We start from the raw sequence: 23,392 nt of genomic DNA, 5'->3' as shown, positions 1-23,392 counted from the left end.
GCTCTAAGGTCTCCCCGGAGCCTTCTCTTCTCCAGGCTGAACAAGCCCAACTCTCTCAGCCTGTCCCCACAGCAGAGCTGCTCCAGCCCTCTGAGCATCTTCATGGCCTCCTCTGGACTCACTCCAACCGGTCTATATCCTTCTTATGTTGTGGACTCCACAGCTGGACGCAGTACTCCACTCAGTTAAAAAACCCCCATTTAATACAAACAATGTTTTTTACATCCAGCCCAGCAGCAACTTTGGGCTCCCTGCCTACCACCAGCAAATGCACCTGAAACAAAAAACTGGATAACATTTCTCTACAATTAAATACACACAGTTACTGCTCTGTGCACACACATCTGTGGGAAACATTTATCCACCTGTTAGTGAAGGGGATCTGTAGGTATTCCCATTAGAAAAATACATGTTACTTCATTGTTATCCTGATCTGAAGTACACTTGTTTGCCAGACCACACAGGAAAGTATCTATTAAGCAACAGCAAACAGCATCATCCTACCTGGAAAGGAAGCTCTCGAAGACAGGTTGGAATCTCTTCTAATTTCCTTAAACGCACTTTGGATGTATTACCATAATCCACAAAAAAAAACCTGGAAAAAGGAATGAAAAGCATCTGCAGAGATTCCACAGCATTAAAAGCGTAACTTCCAGTGGTAAGGGAAGTGGCAACCTACATTTATAAATATCACTACAACACATTCTTATCAAGTGAAACGTAAGCAAATTCCGAGTGTGGAAAACATGCAAATGTCAAACATAATGGGTCAAATTTTATCATGTCTATTATTTGATCCCTTGGCTTATATGTGCACTAGTAATGCAAGTAATCTGCTAAATCTAGGAAAAGGCTGTAATTCTCTCCCTGCAACTAAATCTGCATAACCTTACTTCCTTAATAGTGAATGATTCATAGAATCACAGAATGGTTTGGGTTGGAAGGGACCTTAAAGACCATCCAGTTCCAACCCCCCTGCCATGGGCAGGGACACCTTCCACTAGACCAGGTTGCTCAAAGCCTCATCCAGCCTGGCCTTGAACACTTCCAGGGATGCGGCATCCACAGCTCTTCTGGGCAACCTGTGCCAGCGCCTCACCACCCTCTCCAGGAAGAATTTCTTCCTGATATCTAATCTAAACCTCCCCGCTTTCAATTTAAACCCATTACCCCTTGTCCTGTCACTACAGGCCCTTGTAAATCGTCCCCCCCCAGCTTCCTTGTAGCCCCTTCAGGTACTGGAAGGCTGCAATAAGGTCTCTCCGGAGCCTTCTCTTCTCCAGGCTGAACAAACCCAACTCTCTCAGCCTGTCCCCATAGCAGAGGGGCTCCAGCCTTCGGAGCATCTTCGTGGCCTCCTCTGGATACTACCTAATAAATGCATTTAGATATACAAACGCTAACGTGGATAGGGTGACCGTTTATAATTGAAGAAGAGAAAGTGATGAGATTAGCACTGTTATTCACTAGTTTTCCATTACTTTAAACAGATGACAATGTTCAGTATTCACTCTCTGGTGGTGATACCCAGCTATGTTAAGAAATCAAGAAATTCAAAGGAGGAACAGTCTGTACAAAAGCCAACCTTACAAAAATAGAAAAAAATCTGTCCTTAACTACTGAAAAGTACTGGCCTGAAAAATGAATACCCATCTTGAGCTGTGCCACTAATTTCCATTACTGGTCTTGGCACGAAAAGCCAAAACGTTCTGATAAATTTGCTGATGATACAGAACTCTGCAACTTCAACACTGACCCAAAAAAGGTATGAAGCAAAAGATCACATCCTTTTGAATTTTTAACAATTTCTACTACAAACGCTCCATTATTATTTATAAATTCTAATTAGTTGGAAATTACCATGGAGACAGAGCTGTATATGAGATGCCAAGAGGTGTCCCATGCAAGAAAAGCCGTGAAAAGGTACACGTGGCCTGTGCCACATGAAATGTTTTTGAATGCAGAGGAGAAGCACTGTGTTGGCAGAGGAATACTAGCATCACTGCATAAGCAAAGGTGGAACTGCACGTACTGGAGCATGCACAGTTTTCCTCAGGAAACTGTGATCAAAACCAAATAAAGGAGTGAGATAGAGAGCAGGTGAAGAGAGTCAGTGTAGTGTGTGAGATGGGAAAGAGCACACCTTACTTCAGTTAGCAACACAAAGTCCGTGAAGAAAATGACAGTCAAACTGGAGGGGAGGGGAAAGAGAAGGAAAAGAAAACCCATGTAAACCAGGGGATGAAACACTGGCAGAGGAAGAAGCTTAGACCAACTGGCCATGAATGACTGAAACTGCCAATACAGTGGGGGCAAGAAACTCCCTCTTCGTAAATATATTGAGATCTACCTGAAGAGGACGTGATAGGGTTGCTGCCAGCAATGCAGCACTGGCCTCTGAGCTTGGCATTCCTTACCACATTTTCAGTGGAGGTTTTGGTCTCTATTTTGCTTCACCCTTGTTCAGCCCAGAAGACACTTTACTGTATCAAACACAGTCTCTCGATTTAACACTAAATTATTCCTGTGTTCTGGAAAAAACCTCATCTATTCTGGCAACATTCTATTAAGGTTTAATTTTAGTTCTAGTTGTACAGATTTCTTTACTGACATGTTTATAATTATCATGAACAGAGTGCTTCGTAAAAAACAAACCATAGCTCCGAGATTGTTAACCCAATTACGTTCTACCAAACATAATATGACATAACGTATTACTGTACCTGAGCAAAATCTCCACAAACATACAGGACACGAGCTCTATAGTACCGTTGGTGTTCCAGATGAGTGAATGGTGCCAGACAAACCAAATCCTGATGTACAGACACTGGCAAATCCATCAGGTTTTGGCAGTTAATTTCATCAGTTAGAGCCTGGAGTACAGTCCTAGTTTCTTCATCTGTCCTGTAACCCCAGAAGTGTCCAGCTTCTATTATCTGAAAATGTAAAAATCAGACATCATCAGATTTCATATTATTTTATTCTTCTTCATCAAATACAACACACATCTGAGCAAAATACATGAAAGCACTCCCAACACACACAGAGAAATGTTCTCAAACTGCAATAATGCAATGAAGCATTTCTCTCACAATTAGATGTTATTTTAAAAATGTTTACTTGCTGTGCAACTGCAATGCGCTTTTCATCTAAACAGACCCCAATTTAAACATTACTAAAATACAGGAAATTAAGAGACTGCTTCAATTTTTCTACACCAAATTAACCTACAGAAAATACAGGGTATACAGCTGATTAGACAGATACATACAGCTACAGTGCACTTTTGTTATTAGTGAAAGGACACTGGTTAGCTACACCTATCGGCATATCAGCATTGTTACTGTTAGGATTAGCCATCCTTCAGGAAACTGAAAAGAATGCACCATCATTTAAATCAAATTGAATAAAATCACTCATCTTTTCAGGTGGCATTACTGAATGCAAATGCCATTTCCGTACTTAGCTCAAACATTTGTGATAAAAAAAAGAATCTTTATTTACAATACATACGATCACAGAAGGTTCTGTTTAGTACTTCTGTATTAAACATAAGTAGCATAGATAGCTATGTGATTGGAAAGTGCCCGATAAAAATTCATGAACATTTTTGAGCCAAGAGACTTGGCTGAATAAAATGAAGAAAACATTCTTTTCTGCACTTGCAGATCCCATCACTACGATCAAGAGCTGCTTTAATACTTCAGCCTATCATTTCCACTAGCTTAGTGGTTTGGATATTTTTATTATTTTTATTTCAGCAGCATATACATTGCTGCTATCAGTCAATTTGTTGACAAGATGATAGTTAACACAAGATTAAAAAATTACCAACTTCAAAATTCAGAAATATTTATATACCATTTTCCCCTAACACACTAGCTTCTATGCACGCAATATTTTTCCTAATGAGCATGGAGTACTAATAATTCATCTCATTTCTCACATCTTCAGTTTCTGAAGAAAACTGCTAGTTAATAATAACCAGGTAAATGACCTAAATACCTACTGATTCAGATTTCCACAGTGTGCGCAAATATTCTACCTCTCCCAATGATCCTCTTCACATTTATGCCTACTTCCATCTAAGATTTACTGCCAGCAAATCCCACAAATTTTGGCAAGTGACATGAAACTACTGTTTAACAATGAACTACTAAAAATTAGACCAAGAATATTCTCTACACCTCTTATGGATACCACTGTGCTAAAAACATTATTAGCACCCGTTCTTTTCATGTAAGCTCATCAGACACTAATCTCTGCAAAGCTCTCTAGGTAGCAGTATTAGACATAACCTACTGCAGATGCAGAACATTCCTACCTCTGTTACCTCGATGAACAAAAAGCGATCTGAGATCATTTCTGACTGGTGTATTGCACCAAATGTAAGTTCCACAGGCTCCACTGTCTGCTTCTGACAGTCCACATTTACTCTAAAAAGTTTATGGAATAAAGATGCTAAATACTTCACTCACAAGCAAAACCACCAGAGTTCAATATTTTTTGCTTTCATTTGTTTTGCCAAGCGTCCCTAGGGCACGTTCATGTACTTAATGACTTTTATTTAGATATATATTACTTCAATTAGAATGTAAAATGACCATGCAGAACCAAAATACTACAGAGAAACTGTTTGAATTTCATTATGACCAAATACAGAAAGATAGACACCAAGAAGCAACTGTGACACCAAAGAATTAAGGTTAAATAGTGAGGCTTTTTGCCATGGCATGCCTTCTAAGCTTTTTTTTTTTTTTTTTAAATTGAGTACACTACAGCTCAAAGATGCACTCAGCATATCTTTGTGGCTTTTTTTTTCCCAATACATATATGTAAAAAAGATTATATAAAAAAATTGACAAAAGTTTAGAACTCTAAAATTAGTCTTCCAGCCTAGGAGACTTCTTCCTTGAGTTCCTCAAGAATTAATTTTCACAAAGATTAAAGTCCTGTTTTGGGCACAGTGAAACTGCTAAAATGTTTTATTATAAACTAAGTACAATCAACTAGAAGTCAATTAATCACCTACACTTTAACCTTTTCAGTTCATTCCTGACTTCCTGTCTAGTGGAGGGTGTCCCTGCTCACAGCAGGGGGCTTGGAACTAGAGGATTTTTAAGGCCCCTTCCAACCCCAACCGTACTGTGATTCTATGACATTTCCAAGGAATTTCTCACTGAATCCTACAAACCTAATTTCAGCTTCACACTGCAAAGGAACCCATTTGCTGTATGCCCTACAGGTACCTTAAAGATTCCACACTTGCATGTCTCTCATCTTGCAACTGCCTTTCAATAGCATTTGGATAATAAACATTCAGCTCTAGAGGAATTTTCAGCTGTGACATCTTGATTGACAGGTACACTGCAGGAAGAATCTTAAAGCTCTCCATAGGGTTACGGGAGAACTCCACAAAAGCCCTGTTCAGAAAAATCCCACCAAATAAACTTACAATAAATACTTGATGAGGAAACAAAACACAACAAAAACCCCACAAAAGCCCCCTTTCCTTCCCAGTCTGTCTTAGCAGGCCAGCAAACAGTGAACAGCAGGCTCCTCGCAGGCTTGGCCTACTGCAGCCTACAGTGGGTAGAAGCAGGGACCGGTGGCCTGGGAGGAGTACAGGGAAGTTGCCCAAGAGATTAGAGATCAGGTCAGGAAAGCCAAAGCCCTGACAGAATTGAACCTGGCCAGGGACATCAAGGCCAACAAGAAGGGCTGCAGAAACCGCCTCAAGACAATATGATTTAGAGACACCAGAGAGTGGAAGGAATAATTGCCTTCCGGGTCTGTGGCATGCACCATTAGAAGCATAGTGCAGCTAGAACAGTCTCTCAAACTGAGAGCGTAAGGAACTTGCAGCACTTGTGCCCAGGAATATCATCTATGTTGATGAAGACACAACAGCTACTTCTTCATTCTTCACGATAACAAGCAGTTGATTCCTGAGCAGATCAAGAATTACATACATTAAAAATAAATAGCTGCTTAGATCTAATAGTTTAATCTTAATGAGTGTTTCTGTGGCAAGACTAATCCTGTCTTTATTCCACAAGATGGAGTCAAGTCCGTTAAATAGGACTTTGTTTTTTTCCTTTAATATCCTGAAACAATGACAAAAATTTCAAAAACATACACAAACATATCTGCGCACACCTACTGCCATGCCAGCATCTCCTTCAGTATAGAACTAGCCTCTCTTCTTGAGTAAGCAGTAAAGCATGAAAAAATTCTTTGTCAGTAAGATCTTATGAGTTTCTCTACTACCTTTTAATCTAATTATTTTTTCTTGTGTCAGTATCAGTCTGTTCTTTTGAGGCTCACTGGTTTGTAAGGTTTTTTCTTTAAGGATAGGTCATGGTTACTTTACAGTGTTATACCTAGTTCAGATACACCAAACATTTTCCTAGTTTAGACTGTGCACCATTTTGCAAAACAAACACAGCTATTTCAAACTTGCTATTATTCAATCTGATTAAAAACTATTTCTAAAAGATGATGATAAAAAAGCAGAGTGCAACACCCAAGTACCCTTAAAGCAACAAGCATCTATACCATGCACTATGAAGTAGGAGATGATAAAAAAGTAACATTCAAGTTGCAACAACACATTTCATAAATATTCACTAAAAAGTACCCTTGACAGTCCTGTTCCATTTTTCAAATCTTTTATTAGTTTCATAAAAGTTGTTTGCCTGCGCAAGACTAGCAATCAAAAGCATAGAGGCAGCCCTCAGTAAGAATTCTTCTAAAATTGCCCACCCACACAATGTTTATTATACTGGAAGAAAGGGAGATGAGAGAGAAGACAACTTACCAAGTGCAGATCAGAGTAGGTAATTACTTCTGTCCTTGCCCAAGACAGAGCAAAACTTGAAAATACCACCCAAACACTACATATTTTTATTACTTGATTGTTTAATGTCATTTACCTTCTTAACATACCATTACAGTGGTTTTTGGATCTTTGCCATCGAGAGCTCTTACAGCAGTTTTTTCATCACATTTTCCAAAAGTAAAGTAGTTTGGATAGAAAGCACCAGCTATTACAACCTGAAATTAAGAAAATATTTTGTAAAACACAGCAGATTATATTCAGTTTTTTGACAAGAGATACATTAGCAACAGAAAGAGATACCGACAGATCTTCATATGAAGATTTTTTTTCCTGTCTCTTCCCAGGAATTACTGTCTTTCCAGTCTAAACACACTCATGCAAATCCTTAAAAACATACTGTCATGAAAAGAGTTCAACTTTTGGAACAATTTTTTAACATTTTAATATTTTTGTATGCAGACTTGCTCTACGAAAACTACGATTGTTAGCCCTGATATCAAGAAGAGCCTCAATTTTAAACAAATTCACATAAAACAGCTACATGAAACTTGTTCAGCATTCATGTTGCACCTTACAGTATTTAACAATTCAGCTCTGAAAAGTGCACTGCTTATACAGTTAAACCAATTGCCACCGAAATGATAAATAGGTCCGCGAAAATAAAATCACTCCTAATCAGTCCAAATAAGACAAGAAATTTAATCAAAGTTACAAGAGCTGAAAGACATCTAATTCCTCACACCCCCCCACCCCCCAAATAACTAACCAAGCTGGAGGTGGTCCACATAGAGCACCCAAATCAAGTGAAAACACTTTTTTGAAAAAAAAAATGTTAGTTCTTAGACTTCCAGCACAAACCATCCTTCTTTGGAGTATTTTTATGACTTTAATGAAGATTAGTTTAAATATGCAGTTTAATTCATCTCAGTATGACTTGATTTTATTTTGATGAACTGTCAGAAGTGAAGGGACAGCCAGAGTACCAACTTCACGTGAATTCTGAACCATTAAAAGTAACATCAGTTGTCCTTCTGAGTAGTCAAAAAATGCCTTTTTTTTTCCAGCTGCACTCTTAAAATCTACAGAGAATTCTGAAACACAGGTGTAACACTAGTTCATCAGTACTAGTATATAAAAATCTAGTTATAAATTTTGTAAATAATGGCTCTCACCTGAAGAGTCAACAGAGCATTACCTGCCAAATGAAGCGCTGTTTGTATACAAATTCCTGATCCACAGCAGGTGGTTGAGAATTAACATACATGTTAAATGCACTGACTCGTTTGCTCAAGTCGTGAAACAACTCTGCCACCTGAAATTTGAACTCTAAGTTACTTACTAAACAGATCAAACCCACCCAAAAGTAAAAAGTAAAGTCTAGTAGTAAAAGTCCAAGTGTGCATACCTCTCCTTTTTAGGTGACACTAGTATGCATTTCACTTAATACATTGCTTAGCATCTCCACTTCAGAATATAATTTCAGAACAGTGGCTCAAGCACTTTTCCAACCTGGACTTCTGCACCTAACTGCAGCAGTGACCACGCATGTTTCACCTACAGCTGAACGTGCTCTATTAAGCCTTCAATCCTATGCATTTCCAAGAAGCTTCCATAAGCAGCCACTGGTCCTGCGACCGCAGTGAATGCCTTCATTGCACCAGTGGATTTTGGAGCAAATGTAGAAAAGTACAGCCCATTGAACTGCCTCACATTGACGTTTTCCTTGCTGCTGATGGCAGTTTTAGGATAGCAAAGCTCCCGTTATTTGTCTCTCAGAACAACTACTATAATCAGAAACCATTCTGTGTGGCTGCCTCACTTCCACACAAGAATTATACCGTTATTGTCTGAAAGTGTGGTAAAGAAAAAACCCCAAAGTTGTCTTAGTAAGGGTTAGTTTAGGTGTCCAGTCTAAACTCCTGAACTCTTGTATGTCATGCACCACCTATTCCTGAATTATCTGAAATTGGGCCAAGACAACAGCAACTACCCAGGAGGCTACCACATAACACCGATCCATCAGCTCTCCAGTTTTACACTATTTGCTTTATTCCCTTTTTTTTTTCCTCACCCTTGAAATCAAACACACAAGCTAAAAAACTATTGGCATTCCTTATCCAGATGGTTGCTTACTGTGAAAAGCATTGTCTTCTCCCTTGTGTTTTTTTGAACACAGGCCCTACATTGCTCACACCAAAGGTGTGACCCGCTGGAATAATGGGCAAGGCCATGCTCTGCCAATCACAGTTATTCAGAAGTTTTGCTGATTTCCCCTCTCAACATAACACATTAAGCTTGAAGCCCTTTGTTGATGTAGAGCTTTCATTAACTGCTACAGTAATCTTAGCAACAAAGCCCTACAAATTTTCAGTCCTCATTAAATAACTGTATTTGCTTAAAATTATCCTAACTGTAAGACAAAAGTTATGTCAACAAACAGCAGTCACAACACAACCAGTGTATCTGAGGGGGCCTATAGAATTAGCTGGAGATATCTTAAAAAAATGTTAAAAGTATGTTAAACAGTTCATAATGTAACACCAAAAACTATGAAGATTTGGTAGGTCTGACTACGAAGTTTAAGCAAATTCCTTTTGACTAAAAACTAGCAGTCTGTGACTGTTGCCAATCCCTACTTCTGAGCTAAGATAATTCTAGATGTGCCACCATCTATCCATAGTGTCAACTGTGGCAGTTAAGCTACTTAAGAGTACGTCCCTCCCAGGCATGGATAATTTTCCCTATTAACATATAAATGATTATGTGAGTCCAGATATTCTCTCACGAATTTAAATAGTACCATCTCCCCCACCCCCCTGTCAAAAAGTCCCCAAAACCTAAAACTTCAGTTTATTTAAAGGAAATATACAACTATATATTGATAGATACATAATAATACAGTGGGCTTATCCAAGATCTTAACATTTGCAGAAAATAGGGAAAGTTAACTCCTTCTGCTTATAAAAATTATCTATTTCATTGTACCTCTCTGACTTTCCTCATGTGAATAGAATTCAATTGACACCACTTAAGTTTGTCCTGGAAGAGAAAGTGAAAAATGCAAACAGAAAAATTGTTAGAAACTTGTTTCTTCTCCTGCAAGTAATCTTCTCTTATTCTTCTGTGCAGACACAAACGGTAGTTATAAACAGTGATGGAAAAATTTGATCTGACTGCACAGCGTTCTTTGCATCCATATTAATCATTATGACATGTCTGAAAACATAAGACAATTACGTATTTGACTAATAAACTACACTTTGGTTACCACCAGTGCAGATGTGGGCCATCTAAAGTTCTCATATAAACCCACAAGTCCAACTCCTCCCTGTTGCTACTACAGGATCTGCTTTAAGACAGACACTCAGAAAAAACACAACTTCCTTATCTGGATGCATAACTATCAGACAGATTCTGGCCATCCTGGCTACTCATTATCTCAGTGTATGTTATGCACTGATGTTCATAAACCAGATTATGGTCTGAAAGAAGCAGAGAAAAAAGATTTTATCTTATGCATTCAAAAGAGACAGTGGAGGTAGTTACTATGTACATACTAATGTTTTGTGTGACTGAGGCACATCAAGATCTTCCATTTTCCAGGGTGGAGTTTTTTTAGGGGGGGATTTGGGTTTTTTTCTTTTAAAACAGACACGTGTATTAAAAAGATTTATTTCAACTACAGCTTGATTTCCCTTTTCAGCTTGGATTTCAAACCCTCTGGCCACTGTTGATTCATTTGCTGAAGGGACTACGTAAGGGATCGCCTTGAAATACTCGGCACGAGATTTGAAAGACTCATGTTCTCTCAAAGCCTATGCTTCTAATGACCTATGAAAAATTTTAACAATTATAAAGGATTGCTAGCCAAAATTCCTTACTAAGAACATAAAATACTCCAGCACTGTAGTCAGCAACCTTGAATAGAAAAGAAGAAAGAAAGTTTAACTAACCTTGGGATGTTTCAGCTCCACTTTCAGTCTGCAAGCCTGCCATTTCTAAAAAAGAAGTGGTGTAGCATTCAGGCACAAACTGTAGTGCTTTAGTAATAATTACTACAAATATTAATGTGATATTTAAAACCATGAAGTTTTCTCTATACCTATGCTGGAGATTGGGTTTTAAATTGGTGCTAAAAAACTGAGATGCCCCCAGGCTAACACAGACGAGAAATACTTAATCACAAAAGAGTATAAGGAAATCTGAATCACAGTAATTTAGATTGGAATAAACTTCTCCAGATCAATTGTTCCAACATCCCACAAAGCAAGACCAACTTAGATCAATTTTTCTAGGATCTTGTCTATAAAACCCTGAGTAACTTTGACTGACATGATGGTTGAACCTGCTCTGAGCAGGAGACTGGACTACAGACCTCCTGAGGTCCTTTCCAGCCTTAAATATTTAATGATTCTAGTCTAATGTGAAGCTTGCGTGGTTGGTTTCTAAGCAGATACAAATATTTCTAATTCTTATGAACAGTCTTACTCTATTTTGTTGAGGGTGGGCGAGAACTTTGGGTCCTCCTTTGCTCCTAAGTGACCACATGAAGTGGTATGGCTGCAAAATGGAATTCTAAGAATGAGGGCTGAAAGGGGGTTCTTTAGTGTAATGTTGTACCATGACATGCTAAAGAACAAGAGTTGCTCTAGGAAAACAACTATCCTGGCCTTCAAGTCAGCTTGGTGGCTGTGGTATGCAGTAACACATCTACACAGTGAGAAGAAGTTTAAACACTATTGGATGAACTGCAATTACATATACTGCCTCAAACTTGCCATCAACTCCTCCAACTAAATTGGAACATAAGATTTAGGTCACTGAATTTCTGGACACTGCTTATTGATTCTGGATCTTGGCATATTCCAAAAGCAGACTGAGCATGTTATACCCCAAGGCTTTAAAGGAGTAAGTCCTAATTTGTGTTGGGAGAGGTACAATAGTCTTCTGATAATAAAGCAACATACAACAAGCTACCCAGCTAGTTCCGAGAGGAGATGGACTGAGTATTAAAGCACATACAGACATTCATAAATAATTAGAACAAGCTGGATGCTTTTATTTGATACTGTAATAAAGCAGGCTACCTTCAGGACCTTTTTCTCCTTGCTTTGAGACAAAAGCAAGTGAACTGACAGATTCAGATACAGTTCTGATGCTTATGCCTCTCAGAAAACAGAGCTGGAACAGAGATGAACATATCCAGGATATTAATGAAAATAGTTTATTAGGCAGCAAATCTATGACAGATGCCTGCAGAACCCATTTCTTCTAGTCTGACAGCAAGCCACCTCACAGTCCAATTTACTGTGGACTGTGGAAAGTAAAACTTTCCAGTTTACTGCAGACCATGACTATTAGCATAGCTGCACAGCCAGGCTCCATTGCCCTACCTTGATTGAGGCTCTCTGATATACTGATTTTAAATAATTCTTTTGACACCCACCAGTTCCATAGCAAAGCCTTATAAGGTGTCAGAAAAAATAAACTCCACTGTTTGACATTATTTTTTCTTTCCAAAACTCTGTTTTTTAAAATCATATAACTTAAACCAGGCTGATTAGCCTTTACTTTTGACCTTTTCTAATTCACTGAAACCTTTTCATAAACAAGGGCTTAAATAAGAGATTCTAATGATTCACAGAACTTCAGCCTACCCTGGAAGAAATCTAATCTAGAAAAAATAAACTCCACTGTTTGACATTATTTTTTCTTTCCAAAACTCTGTTTTTTAAAATCATATAACTTAAACCAGGCTGATTAGCCTTTACTTTTGACCTTTTCTAATTCACTGAAACCTTTTCATAAACAAGGGCTTAAATAAGAGATTCTAATGATTCACAGAACTTCAGCCTACCCTGGAAGAAATCTAATCTGAACCAGGGAGTTTCAAAACAAGCTTTCCCTGTTCTCTGTTCTCTTCTGATACGCAGCCATTCAAAACACAGCTTTCACATCACTCAAACAGAGATACTGCATAAGAAGCTCTGTCTGAATGTTTGTGTTTATTCTCCAAGATAACATACTGGTTTATAAAAATATCACCTGCAGATTAATAGGACATGAAGGAAATATAGTATACAGCAGAATAAGGGGAACTTGGAAACGATGATGCTTGAGCCTCAGGATCAGCAGGTATATATGGTATATGTGCCTGTGTGTGCTTCATAAACTTCTGACACTAGAGTGCAGGAAAACAAGTCTGCTTTCACCAAAGTAAAGAAAAAGTCCAAAATACATAAAACTGAATAAATTAGATCTGCAGCTGAAGATTTTGGAATCCCCAGAAGATTACATAACATGTCAGACAATCGTAACATAAACCATTGGATTTGGAATAGTAAATCCTATGCTGTTCCAGCTCCACCGACAACCGTGGGGCTTGACCGCTGTCCATGGTGCTGGGCTGCCCAGCAGCCAAGCGCACAGAGCAACTGCAGTCGGACAGAAGAGTTACTACAAAGTCAGAGCCGTGAAGTCCAGCTCCTAAAAAGTCTCAGAGACAATTTGGAGAGAAGCCTTGAAGCAGCCCTGATGTAGGCCAAGAATTAAGACACAGGAAAATCAACCAAGCAGATCTTCAAAAGAAGCATGAGAGGCACAGTACCAGTAGCTGTTACAGTTCAGAAGACTTTGATCTTGTAACAAGATTTAACTGCAGCTGCAGCAGGATCCTCGGCAGCACACAGAGAACAGATATTCTACGTTAGAAACTTGTTCAGCACTAAAGTCATTCCAGAAACTTCGTTCTGCTTACCAGTTAGCCACCACTTGTTCTATTGGAAAAAATGAGACATCAATTTTACAGTAGGTGAAATGACACAGGGAAACCTCCCTGCATTGGAAAGAATCTGACTCCCCATATAAGGCAGATCCTGTATTGAAAGGATCACAGAGGATCAAGAGAACCTGAGCCTCTGGTTCCCATCTTGTCCAAAATCTGTTCCTACTGCCAGCAAGCAGAAGACTGAGATAAGCAGCATGGTCTCACTCTCCAGTCCTTATGCTGTTTTCCATCTGCTTAGTATAACAAATACCTCGAAAGCCAATTAACTCATCAGAACTAGTAGTGCTTTGCAGTAGGACACAGCCTTCAAAAAGTATCACTAAGTAGCTAGGAGTAATGTGAAGGTTTTAAGAATTTTTAACAACTTCAAAGAACAAATGCTGCACTGATCCTACAAAAGTGAGAAGGCCTGTCTTGGTCTATCAGGTTTCACTGGATGATAAGCCAGAAAAAGAGACTTACCTTAAATGCATTTACAATTGCAATACAGTCACTCTTACTACTCCTAGTAAAAAACAGTTTGTTCCTGGAAATAAAACAGAAAGAATTATCAACCAATTATTTATTTATTAAAAAAAAACAACCAAACAAACAAAAAAACCCAACCAAAACCTGAATGTATTATACAGCTCAGAATGATACATTATTACCACCTTCCAGGACTTCAGTAAACAAGGTCAGTTCATTTATTATAATTATTTGTTCTTACTCACATCTCCTCGCTGAAGGTAAACTGTGCAAGCAGGATAGCAAAGATATATTTTTTACAATTATAAAAAAAAAAAATTAACAGACACTGCCACATGTTCGTATCAGAAAGGAAAAGCTGAAGAATGAGGACTTTTACTCAGGAAAGGATGAGTTTGCTCTCTAATACTAATTAGTTCATGTAGAAACAGATTTCATGATCCCAGCTGCCGTGGAAAAGCTTCTTTTTACACTCCTTGGTACTTTGACAGTACATCAGATTCAAGACATGAAAAAATTATATTTAGTGGTCAATTTAGTCCTCTGCCCTCAGATGTAGCCAGGAAGTTGTAAAACATCTAGGGGAATACCTGTATACATCGACACGCTGTTTGAAAGGTACTGCAAAAAAATTCCACAGAGAGAGTGCTGCAGCTACAACAAAAAAGAAGTCAAAATGAAAACTTGCAAATCACTTGTTTTTACAGAAATGTTCTCACATGTTCTTCTTTCAGTTACCTAAAATAAGGGATTCTTCTAGGCACCCAAAGACATGCCCAAGGACAATCAATTTTCCAAGACACAGATCCACTGGCAACTCTACCAATACCCTTCCTAGGAATGTCAGCTCACCATCATGTGGGTTTTCTTCTGTTTCCATACAAGCTGTAAGTGCTTCTAGCTAGAAAATTAAAAATTTATTCACTTGTAAAAGTTGACGAAGTAAATATAAGACCAGTTTATAAGCAAATAAGACAAGAAGCAAGCAATTATCTCAAAGCAACATCAATTAGTATCAAAACTGTAATTAAGCTGACATTCTCAAATAAATTTTAAGTCTAGTATTTTAAATCCAAAGCTTCTACTACCTATACTGCATATATAAGCAAGCTACACTATACAAGTATAACTTCTTATATACTTTGCAAAATTAAAAGTTTAATGCAATGAATGTTCTACCCCATATGAAATTTGTAATGGAAAAGCAAAATCACACCAGATTCCTTGTACAGCTCAGAAGGGAAACTTCAGACTGACCCCTGCACATCGTAAAGGTGTAAGAGTGTGATTTTGCTAATTTATCAATAAACAATTTCATTTACAGAAGTTCTCTGACTAGTTTTTTCTATTTTTTCTCACCACAGATGCTAGTTCACAACAGTATCATTAATCCCTCATGAAATTATAATCCTGTTTTAATGGAGTAACTACAGAAATTACGCTGAAGAGGATGGTAACCAGACATGAGTCAAATGGAGAAAAGATTCTCCAGACAGTTCCTATTTCAAGTTCCAGTCAAGGCTCCTACTGCATTAAACAGCAAGAAAAACAATTCTACAGTATGTTTCTATTATCTCGATTTTAACAACATTAAAAGAATGCCTACCTCTTTCAGCTGAAGTATAGTATGTTCAATGTCACATACGCTGGGTGGAGAAAGAGCTGTTGCCAGCAAGGCTTTTGGTCCCCCCATATCAAGCTTTTTTATTTTTAAGACTGTAGTTCCCAATGGACAATGCTAAAGGGAAAACAATGTTGTTGTTATTTTCCCCAAGTGTAACAAAGTGGTTTATATGAAAAATTAGTTAAATTTTAGAATTTAGTAAAACCTGAATTAATTTTGTGTAACTATTTTTCTTTGGAAAAGATTGCTTATTCCTAATCCACATCCTTTTTACTGCTGTAATGGAATGGTTTTTGTCAATTATTTATCAGCCTGAATTCTATTCAGTGTTATAGTTATTAGTAACTATTCAAATTGTGCACTGTCTTCAGGAAAAGTAAAGCAAAACTTGTCAGTGACCTCACACATCAAAAAAAATCTTGATGTTCCCTAAAAGTCTTACCAGTATGTCAGGTATTGAATTCTCTGGAATAAAGTCTGTTCAGAAGTCCTTGTGTACAAGTCTGTAACAATACCCTTTGGAAACACGTCCAGCACGACCTTCCAATAAAAGAACACCTCTCAGTTAGCAAACTGCCCAATTTTCAAGCTGTTCAAAACCCATCCATCCACAACACCTTCTGGGCAGTTGAGCAGTACAGGGCAGCTGATGCTGCAGGCTGACCACTATTTCACTCTCTTGCAGCAGACAGGTGCAGTGGAGACATTCTCTCTATCCTTTCCTACATAAGGACCAGATGAAATAATTTTGCTTTCATAGCAGCAATAATGAACAAAAGTGTTACTTAAGCATTTCTTTCAAATACCTCTTTCACGTAACTGCCCTCAAATCAGTATCCGTCCTTCTCAGTTGAAAAGACATGACAAATCTTGCACTAAAACACACTTCCTCAAAAACAGGAAAAAGCAAGTCCTACTGAATCTAAATTTAATCCAGATAAATATGTCAATCCAAGTTTTAGCACAACCCCAAACTGAAGATTTGACATGCAGTTTAAATAGGCTTTGCATCTGTATTTCTCTACACAGTAAGTATACTCAGATTTCCTATGTGACTCAATAGCTAGAAAAGAACTTCTATATAAACAACATCTAAGAAACCATGATGAAAAGGAAAACATCTTTATTATCTAATATTTATAGATGATTCAGGAAGTTTATCTTCACAAACCCAAACACCATTCACTTCAGCAAACTAAAGGGCACTCCACTCAGTGGGATACTCCACTGGAGAATTAGGCCATATTTTTAAGTCACAGACATAAGAAGTGCAGGTCTGCTACACAAAATGCTGGCTGTATATTGGATGAAAGGCTGCAAGAATTGGGCTTATTCAGCCTGGAGGAGGCTGCGAGGAGACCTCATCGCAGCTTTCCAGTATCTGAAGGGGGCCTACAAGGGTACTGGGAGAGGACTTTTTACAAGGGCCTGTAGTGATAGGACAAGGGGTAACAGGTACAAATTGAAAGTGGGGAGGTTTAGGTTAGATATCAGGAAGAAATTCTTCACGGAGAGGGTGGTGAGGCACTGGAACAGGTTGCCCAGAGATATTGTGGATGCCCCATCCCTGGATGTCTTCAAGGCCAGGCTGGATGTGCCTTTGAGCAACCTGGTCTAGTGCAAGCTGTCCCTGCCCATGGCAGGGGGGGTGGAACTAGATGATCTTTAAGGTCCCTTCCAACCCAAACCATTCTATGATTCTATGATTGTCATAACCTACACCAACCCAGAACCAAATGGAAATAAAGCTGTAATTGTACAGAACTCGTAATATTTAAAAATCAGGGTGTTTTTATACCTCAATTAGCACTCTTTTTGACTGAAACTAAGAGATTTTGATCTTTAGGTGTACTGTCTTACTAGAAGAGCTGATAGTAAATCTTAACCAACCTTGTGCTACAATAACTGCTCTACACTACAGACATTGCAGTGGTTATTTCAACTGATTTAAGAGTGACAAATACACATGAAAGTTTCTTTTACAGCTGAAACTCACCAGTAGTTAATAAATAGAAGTACCTATCTCACCTGTTTAAAAATGACCCGTGATAAAGAACATTATTATTACATAATGAAATAACTTTTAAAGTTTTATGGTCCATGAATTCAATATTTTTCAATAAAATACAAAACATTTATGTGGAAAAACACTTGAACAAAATAAAACATTTAGGCATAGTTTTTAATCACTCCTTAGTAATCTGAAATGATAAGGAATTAGCTTTTGTATAAACTATTCATGACAAAAAAAATCTGTACTTTTTATTGTTAATAAAATGAAAAGCAATGTAGAATTCTCCAGAAGGTTAGCTTCTACAACTCCTTTCCATTTTACCCACTGTCATCTTACCTTTTCTTTGATTACAGTTTGTTTTAGATGCCCAGGAAAGTCTCAAACTTTGGTAATTAGTTTCCTCATCACAAACCAAAGTTCTAATTAAGCAGAAATCTATCACTGCAATTAAAAAAAAAAAATCTAGTATTAATACAAAACAATTTATCCTCATGGCAGTTCAAAAAACACTGGCTGGCTTTGTATTATCAGGAAATCAAAGTTTCAATTACTTGAAATCCAGTAAGGAGAACACTAGATTTAACAACCAGACGCAGGATACTCTGAATACTAACAGAACTGCAAACAGATTTTAACATAAATACAACAAACAGTGAGTGCAGATAAGCATTAAAAGCAATCGTTTCTGCATTTAAACATTTTGTATCAGAATTTGCTTAATCTAATGCAACTATTTAAAAATGTAGTCAGAATATGAATAAAAATCTTAAGGTAGTTGTGACATGAGGTCTGATTCTGCTTGTTACTGCATTTAAAATTATTTCCCCCCCAGCTCCAGGAAAGATTGACACCCCCCCTCAGTAGCTCTCCTATTTGTTCATATATTCAGATTTAAAACCATTCCCTGTTGTGAAAGAAAGAATTCAACAACTGTCAAAATTAAAATCCAACAGCAACGCTTTGTAAAAATGACACCTGATAGAGATTTAGGCTAGAACATGTAAGGAAAACGTTACAAACACTGTATACACAACTACAAGATTTACACAACTTACCATACTTAACACCGGGAACTGTTAGAGAGCTCTCAGCTATGTCTGTAGACAGAATAACCTGAGTATTGAAGTAAAAAGTGAGCAACAAATGCATAAAGAAAAAATTACTCACATGAATGTTTCTGCATGAAAAATCCAACTTACTATGAAGAACTATAAATGTAATGGCAACATAGTATTTCTGCATATAAAAAAAAGCAATACAACACAGGAAAACTGTATTTTCCTACAATCAGAAAAGCGTAATAAAGTGGCATAGTATATGACAAAATAAAGGAAGAAGGAAAATACGTCATTACGTCTTTGTCGTAACAGAACATCACACTATTAGCAATGATAAAGAAAACTAAGACACTAGTCAAAATCTGGGGTACAAAGCAGGCAAGGCCCCCATAGCAGGGCACTACTTTGCTATGCAGTGCCAGCAGCACCATATCACTGTCACGCAGGTGCAACTGACAGGCACAAACCATCGTGAAGGATAAACACAGTGCCACACAGTGATTCAAGGATAACTTCCTGTTACTGCGCTTCTCTTGAGGTCTAAACACCAGTGAAAGCAACAACTTGGTAAGAAAGGCAAGCAATTTACATCTTGGAAAAAAACCCCACAACTGCTTTGCCCTCACATAATGGTTTGCGTTGGCACAACTAATGTTAATTTAGATACATTATTATTTGCTAGTATTACTCTAGCAAAAGGTTTCACACACTTCATGACAAAGTAGCGATTCAACAATATTTACTTTTCTGTAGCCAGGAACTGTAGGCAAAAATATATTGGTTTGCTCCTCTAATGTCACACTTGAGTGAAGTGGGCACACTTGCCACCTGAAGAAAATATTGGTGAAATACTTACTGATGCAAGAATATAAAAATTAATATGATTTAGCACAGAGTAATTATGTACTCAGCAGGATGGGGTAGAGAACCAGAAGGGTAAAAGTGAGAAAACTTCAGGGTTGAGATAAAGACAGTTTAATAGCTAAAGCAGAAGCTGCACACATAAGCAAAGCACAAGGAATTCACCCCTCACTTCCCATCGGCAGGTGTTCAGCCATCTCCAGGAAAGAAAGGCTACATCACATGTTAACGGTTATTTGGGAAGACAAACGTCATCACTCCAAATGTGTCCACCCCTTCCTCCTTCTTCCCACAGATTTATATGCCGAACATGATGTCATATGGTCTGGAATATTCCTTTGGTCAGCTGTCCCAGCCGTGTCCCCTCAGAGCTTCTTGTGCACCCCCAGCCAACTCACTGGTGGGGGTGGGGTGAGAGGCAGAAAAGCCCTTGACTCTGTATAAGCACTGCTCAGCAGTAACGAAAACGCCCCTGTACTATAAACACTGTTTTCAGCACAAATCCAAACACAGCCCCATACCAGCTACTATGAAGACAATCAACTCTATCCTAGCCAAGACCAGCACAAACTGAAACAAATGTGGTCTTAACTTACTTTGTGTTGAACATCTTTGAGAGACGTGAGTGCATGTAGCTTATTTCATTCAAACCTGGGGGAAAAGGAAGAGTTTGTTTTCTTTTTAGTAAAATTAACAATTCTAAAAATAATTCTCATGTCTAATTAAATTCTTAATTGACTTCCATTATCATCTCCTTTTCACCACATAATAAAACAGCCGAAGAGTTAAAGAGTAAAGGTAATAATGAGTCACTGAAACACTGCGAGTCATTACTTTTTCAAGAGTCATTTTGCATTATTTTACACCTACTAAAGTGGCAATATGAGATATAAAAGGCCATCTGTTAGTGTCCCATTATTAGCCCTCGTTCCAATTCCTCACAGCTGACAACACTCACCACATGCTGAATGTCTGGTTTAGGATAAACATGGGTATTTCAGCCAAAACAAGCTGTTTCCAAGAGCAGGGCCAAGAAGGAAAAAAAATAATAAAAAGCTATTTCTGCCTTAACCATTTTAACTTTGGCAGTTGCAGTGCTTGTTCTCTGGGACATGAATTTCACGTCTGCCAGAGGAAATCTTATGATTAAGCATTTTTTGCTGTCTTCCTGAATACCTCCTTCTTTCTGAGAAGCCTAGTTTACTTCTTATTGAGACTTCAATTCCAAAAGCTGTATTTTCAAAAGTCTGTCCAACACTGGCCAGAGTGAAATCACTGTAACTGCAGTACAGGATTGCTGCAATTTTCAGTGAGGCTAAACGCAGTTTAAGCACCTGGATGTGAAGGTTCCTTCACGCTTTAGATGACTTATCAGCTTCAGAAGTGAGAAGGAAGAAAGACAAAGGCACGTGGAAGAAGAAAGATATTTTCACTTAAGACAAGAGAGAAGAGTAACTTAAAACAAGAGGGAAGAAAGACATGTGATAGGATATAGTTAACTTTCCTCACAGTAGCTAGTATGAGGCTATGTTTTGGTTGTGCTAAGAATATTCATAACATACTAATGAGAATAGATGGAAATCATGATCAAGTTAAGGTAAGCAAGGAAAAAAGGCCAGAAAGCAAGAAACTGAGGCAAGAAAAGGAGAAACAGATTCAAGAAGACACCAACATGGTGATAATACAAGGTTGTCTGGGAAAAGAAATTGCAGGAGAACATGGATATTAGCCAACTACTGGAGTCAGTAAGACTGAACCTGGAAAATGAGGGGAAGTGAGTATAGGTAAGGGAGATAAAAGAAGTCAGGGTTGGGCAAGAACATGCAATTTGGAGGAAGAAAGAAATAGTTGGTGGGGGGAGCAATCAGAGAGAAGTGAAAATGTTTCATAGATGTGCTTTGTATGAGGCTACTACAGGGGAAAGTGACGTTGTTAGATCCTAAGACAGACAGACAGGAAGCCTAATTTACGTCACAGCTCAAATGAAATAAGAGTACTTGAGAATGCAAATAACTGGTCAAATAACAAAATAATGACTAGTACATTGATGAAGCAATTAAAACTCCAAGGCAAAACACCTTCAGCACTGTACAAAAAAACTACCACTTTTTAAGATTACTATAATACAAGACAAGTAAAAGTGTTTGTTCATGAATTAGAGCACGTAATTAAAGATATAGAGAAGACACAAGAAAACCATGACATGGTCTTTTTGGACATATCCTGTTTTCTTTGACCTTCCTTTTCTGGCCCATAATATCTGAAGAAGCCCTTCTTAATATTATTTGCATCCCTTGCCAAGTTCAGCTCCAGAAGTGCCTCTGCCTTCCTAATTCCATCCCTAGGTAATCAGGTAGCATCCCTATACTCTTTCTACAGGATACCTGTCCCTGCTTCCAACTGCCTGTGCATTTCCTTCTTGCCCTTTAGTTTGACCAGCAGGTCTCAAGTCATCCATGCCAGTCTCTTGCCTTCCTCTCCCCATTTCTTACACCTGGGGATCAACAGCTCTTGTCCTTTACGGAAAGCATTCTTAAAGATCTGCCAGCTCTGCTCTGCTTCCTTGTCCCTGAGGGCAGTCCCCCAGGGAGCCCTATTGACTAACTCCTGGAAGAGCAGACTTTTATCTGTAAAGAATCACTCAGTAACATTAAAAAAAACCTAAGCACTGAACAAACAGACAATTAATTACAACAGGAAAATATGGCATCCTACTTGAGACAGCTGCAGCTGCTCTGTGGAAGCAGAATCTGCAGATCCACCAAGTTCCACAAAGACAGTGGGGAAAAAATCCCTTAACAGTACTCCTCAGCACAGAACTACTCTTTCTGGCTCCTGATGCCTACTCAGCTTGAAATGTCATTGGGAGTGTTATTTTAAACGTACAAAATGCTATGTAATTGTAAGTACTCAAAAAATCTAGGCAACTCAAATCAGTGTCCTAAATGTGGAGGTTATTTTTACCCAAATCTCTGTCTCAGCTGCCCTCTTGTAAGCAGAGGGCTCTCTTCCCCTTTCAAGAGGTATTTGCTAATCCTGTGTTCAAGATCAGTTTTGAATATGCAGTTATAAAACAGGCCAAGGTCAGACACTGAACAACAATAAAAAACAAACCTGAGCAGCAGCTCATTCAGAAAGCACTATCCACACAGGTTTTCATAAATCTAACAAATGTATTTAACCAAAAATTTTCACTTTATCAGTTGATGTTACGACCCATCAGGGATAGCAGCACAGTGAAAGAGAAAAAAAGATACGGGAATTTAAAGTACTGGAGTCATTTCAGCCTGAAGTGAAGACTCAGAGGGCCTGAGGAAGTCTGCAAGCACACCAGACAAACACCTATAGGAAAGGCCAGAGGCAGAGATGGTCTCCCTACTTTATTCATGGCAATCTGGAATGAGTCCTACATTGACATGAAGAAGTTATTCCTTCTACCTACTGATTTTATAGAGAAGCTAACTCGAAGAAAGGCAGCTCTGAAAGCCACTTAAAGCTGCTCTCAAGTGCAGTATATTTTTGTGCTGGTGTACTGTGTTTCCAGCCCTAGAGCTAGCATGTCTACCGCTAAGCTCAACACAGCAGGGAAATGACAAAAGATTTTACAGAGAATTAGACAGTCCTGGAAGGGATAGACCTCATTATGCCCAAGGAAACAGCTACTCCTGATTCTGAGGTGACTCTTCACTTGGAATGTGTCCAAGTCTTTTCAAAGTTTTGAACTAGCAAGAATCCATGA

General features: G+C 38.3%; 1 protein-coding gene across 1 annotated transcript in view; it reads right to left on the bottom strand.

The window, feature by feature from the left end:
• Nucleotides 1-23,392, bottom strand: part of TDRD9 (tudor domain containing 9) — a 51,442-nt gene that overhangs the window by 11,388 nt on the left and 16,662 nt on the right. The window contains 18 exon segments of the mRNA XM_010147020.1: nucleotides 505-595; nucleotides 2,719-2,936; nucleotides 4,325-4,436; nucleotides 5,250-5,423; nucleotides 5,973-6,097; nucleotides 6,949-7,056; nucleotides 8,037-8,153; nucleotides 9,827-9,880; nucleotides 10,795-10,839; nucleotides 14,091-14,154; nucleotides 14,687-14,750; nucleotides 14,835-14,997; nucleotides 15,703-15,834; nucleotides 16,163-16,260; nucleotides 18,071-18,175; nucleotides 18,790-18,847; nucleotides 19,536-19,620; nucleotides 20,250-20,304. Coding sequence (XP_010145322.1) covers nucleotides 505-595; nucleotides 2,719-2,936; nucleotides 4,325-4,436; nucleotides 5,250-5,423; nucleotides 5,973-6,097; nucleotides 6,949-7,056; nucleotides 8,037-8,153; nucleotides 9,827-9,880; nucleotides 10,795-10,839; nucleotides 14,091-14,154; nucleotides 14,687-14,750; nucleotides 14,835-14,997; nucleotides 15,703-15,834; nucleotides 16,163-16,260; nucleotides 18,071-18,175; nucleotides 18,790-18,847; nucleotides 19,536-19,620; nucleotides 20,250-20,304 — 1,868 coding nt within the window.

Source organism: Eurypyga helias, unplaced genomic scaffold (genome assembly GCF_000690775.1).
Source record: "Eurypyga helias isolate BGI_N326 unplaced genomic scaffold, ASM69077v1 scaffold960, whole genome shotgun sequence".
NCBI lineage: Eukaryota > Metazoa > Chordata > Aves > Eurypygiformes > Eurypygidae > Eurypyga > Eurypyga helias.
This window is presented reverse-complemented; position numbering and strand designations above follow the sequence as displayed.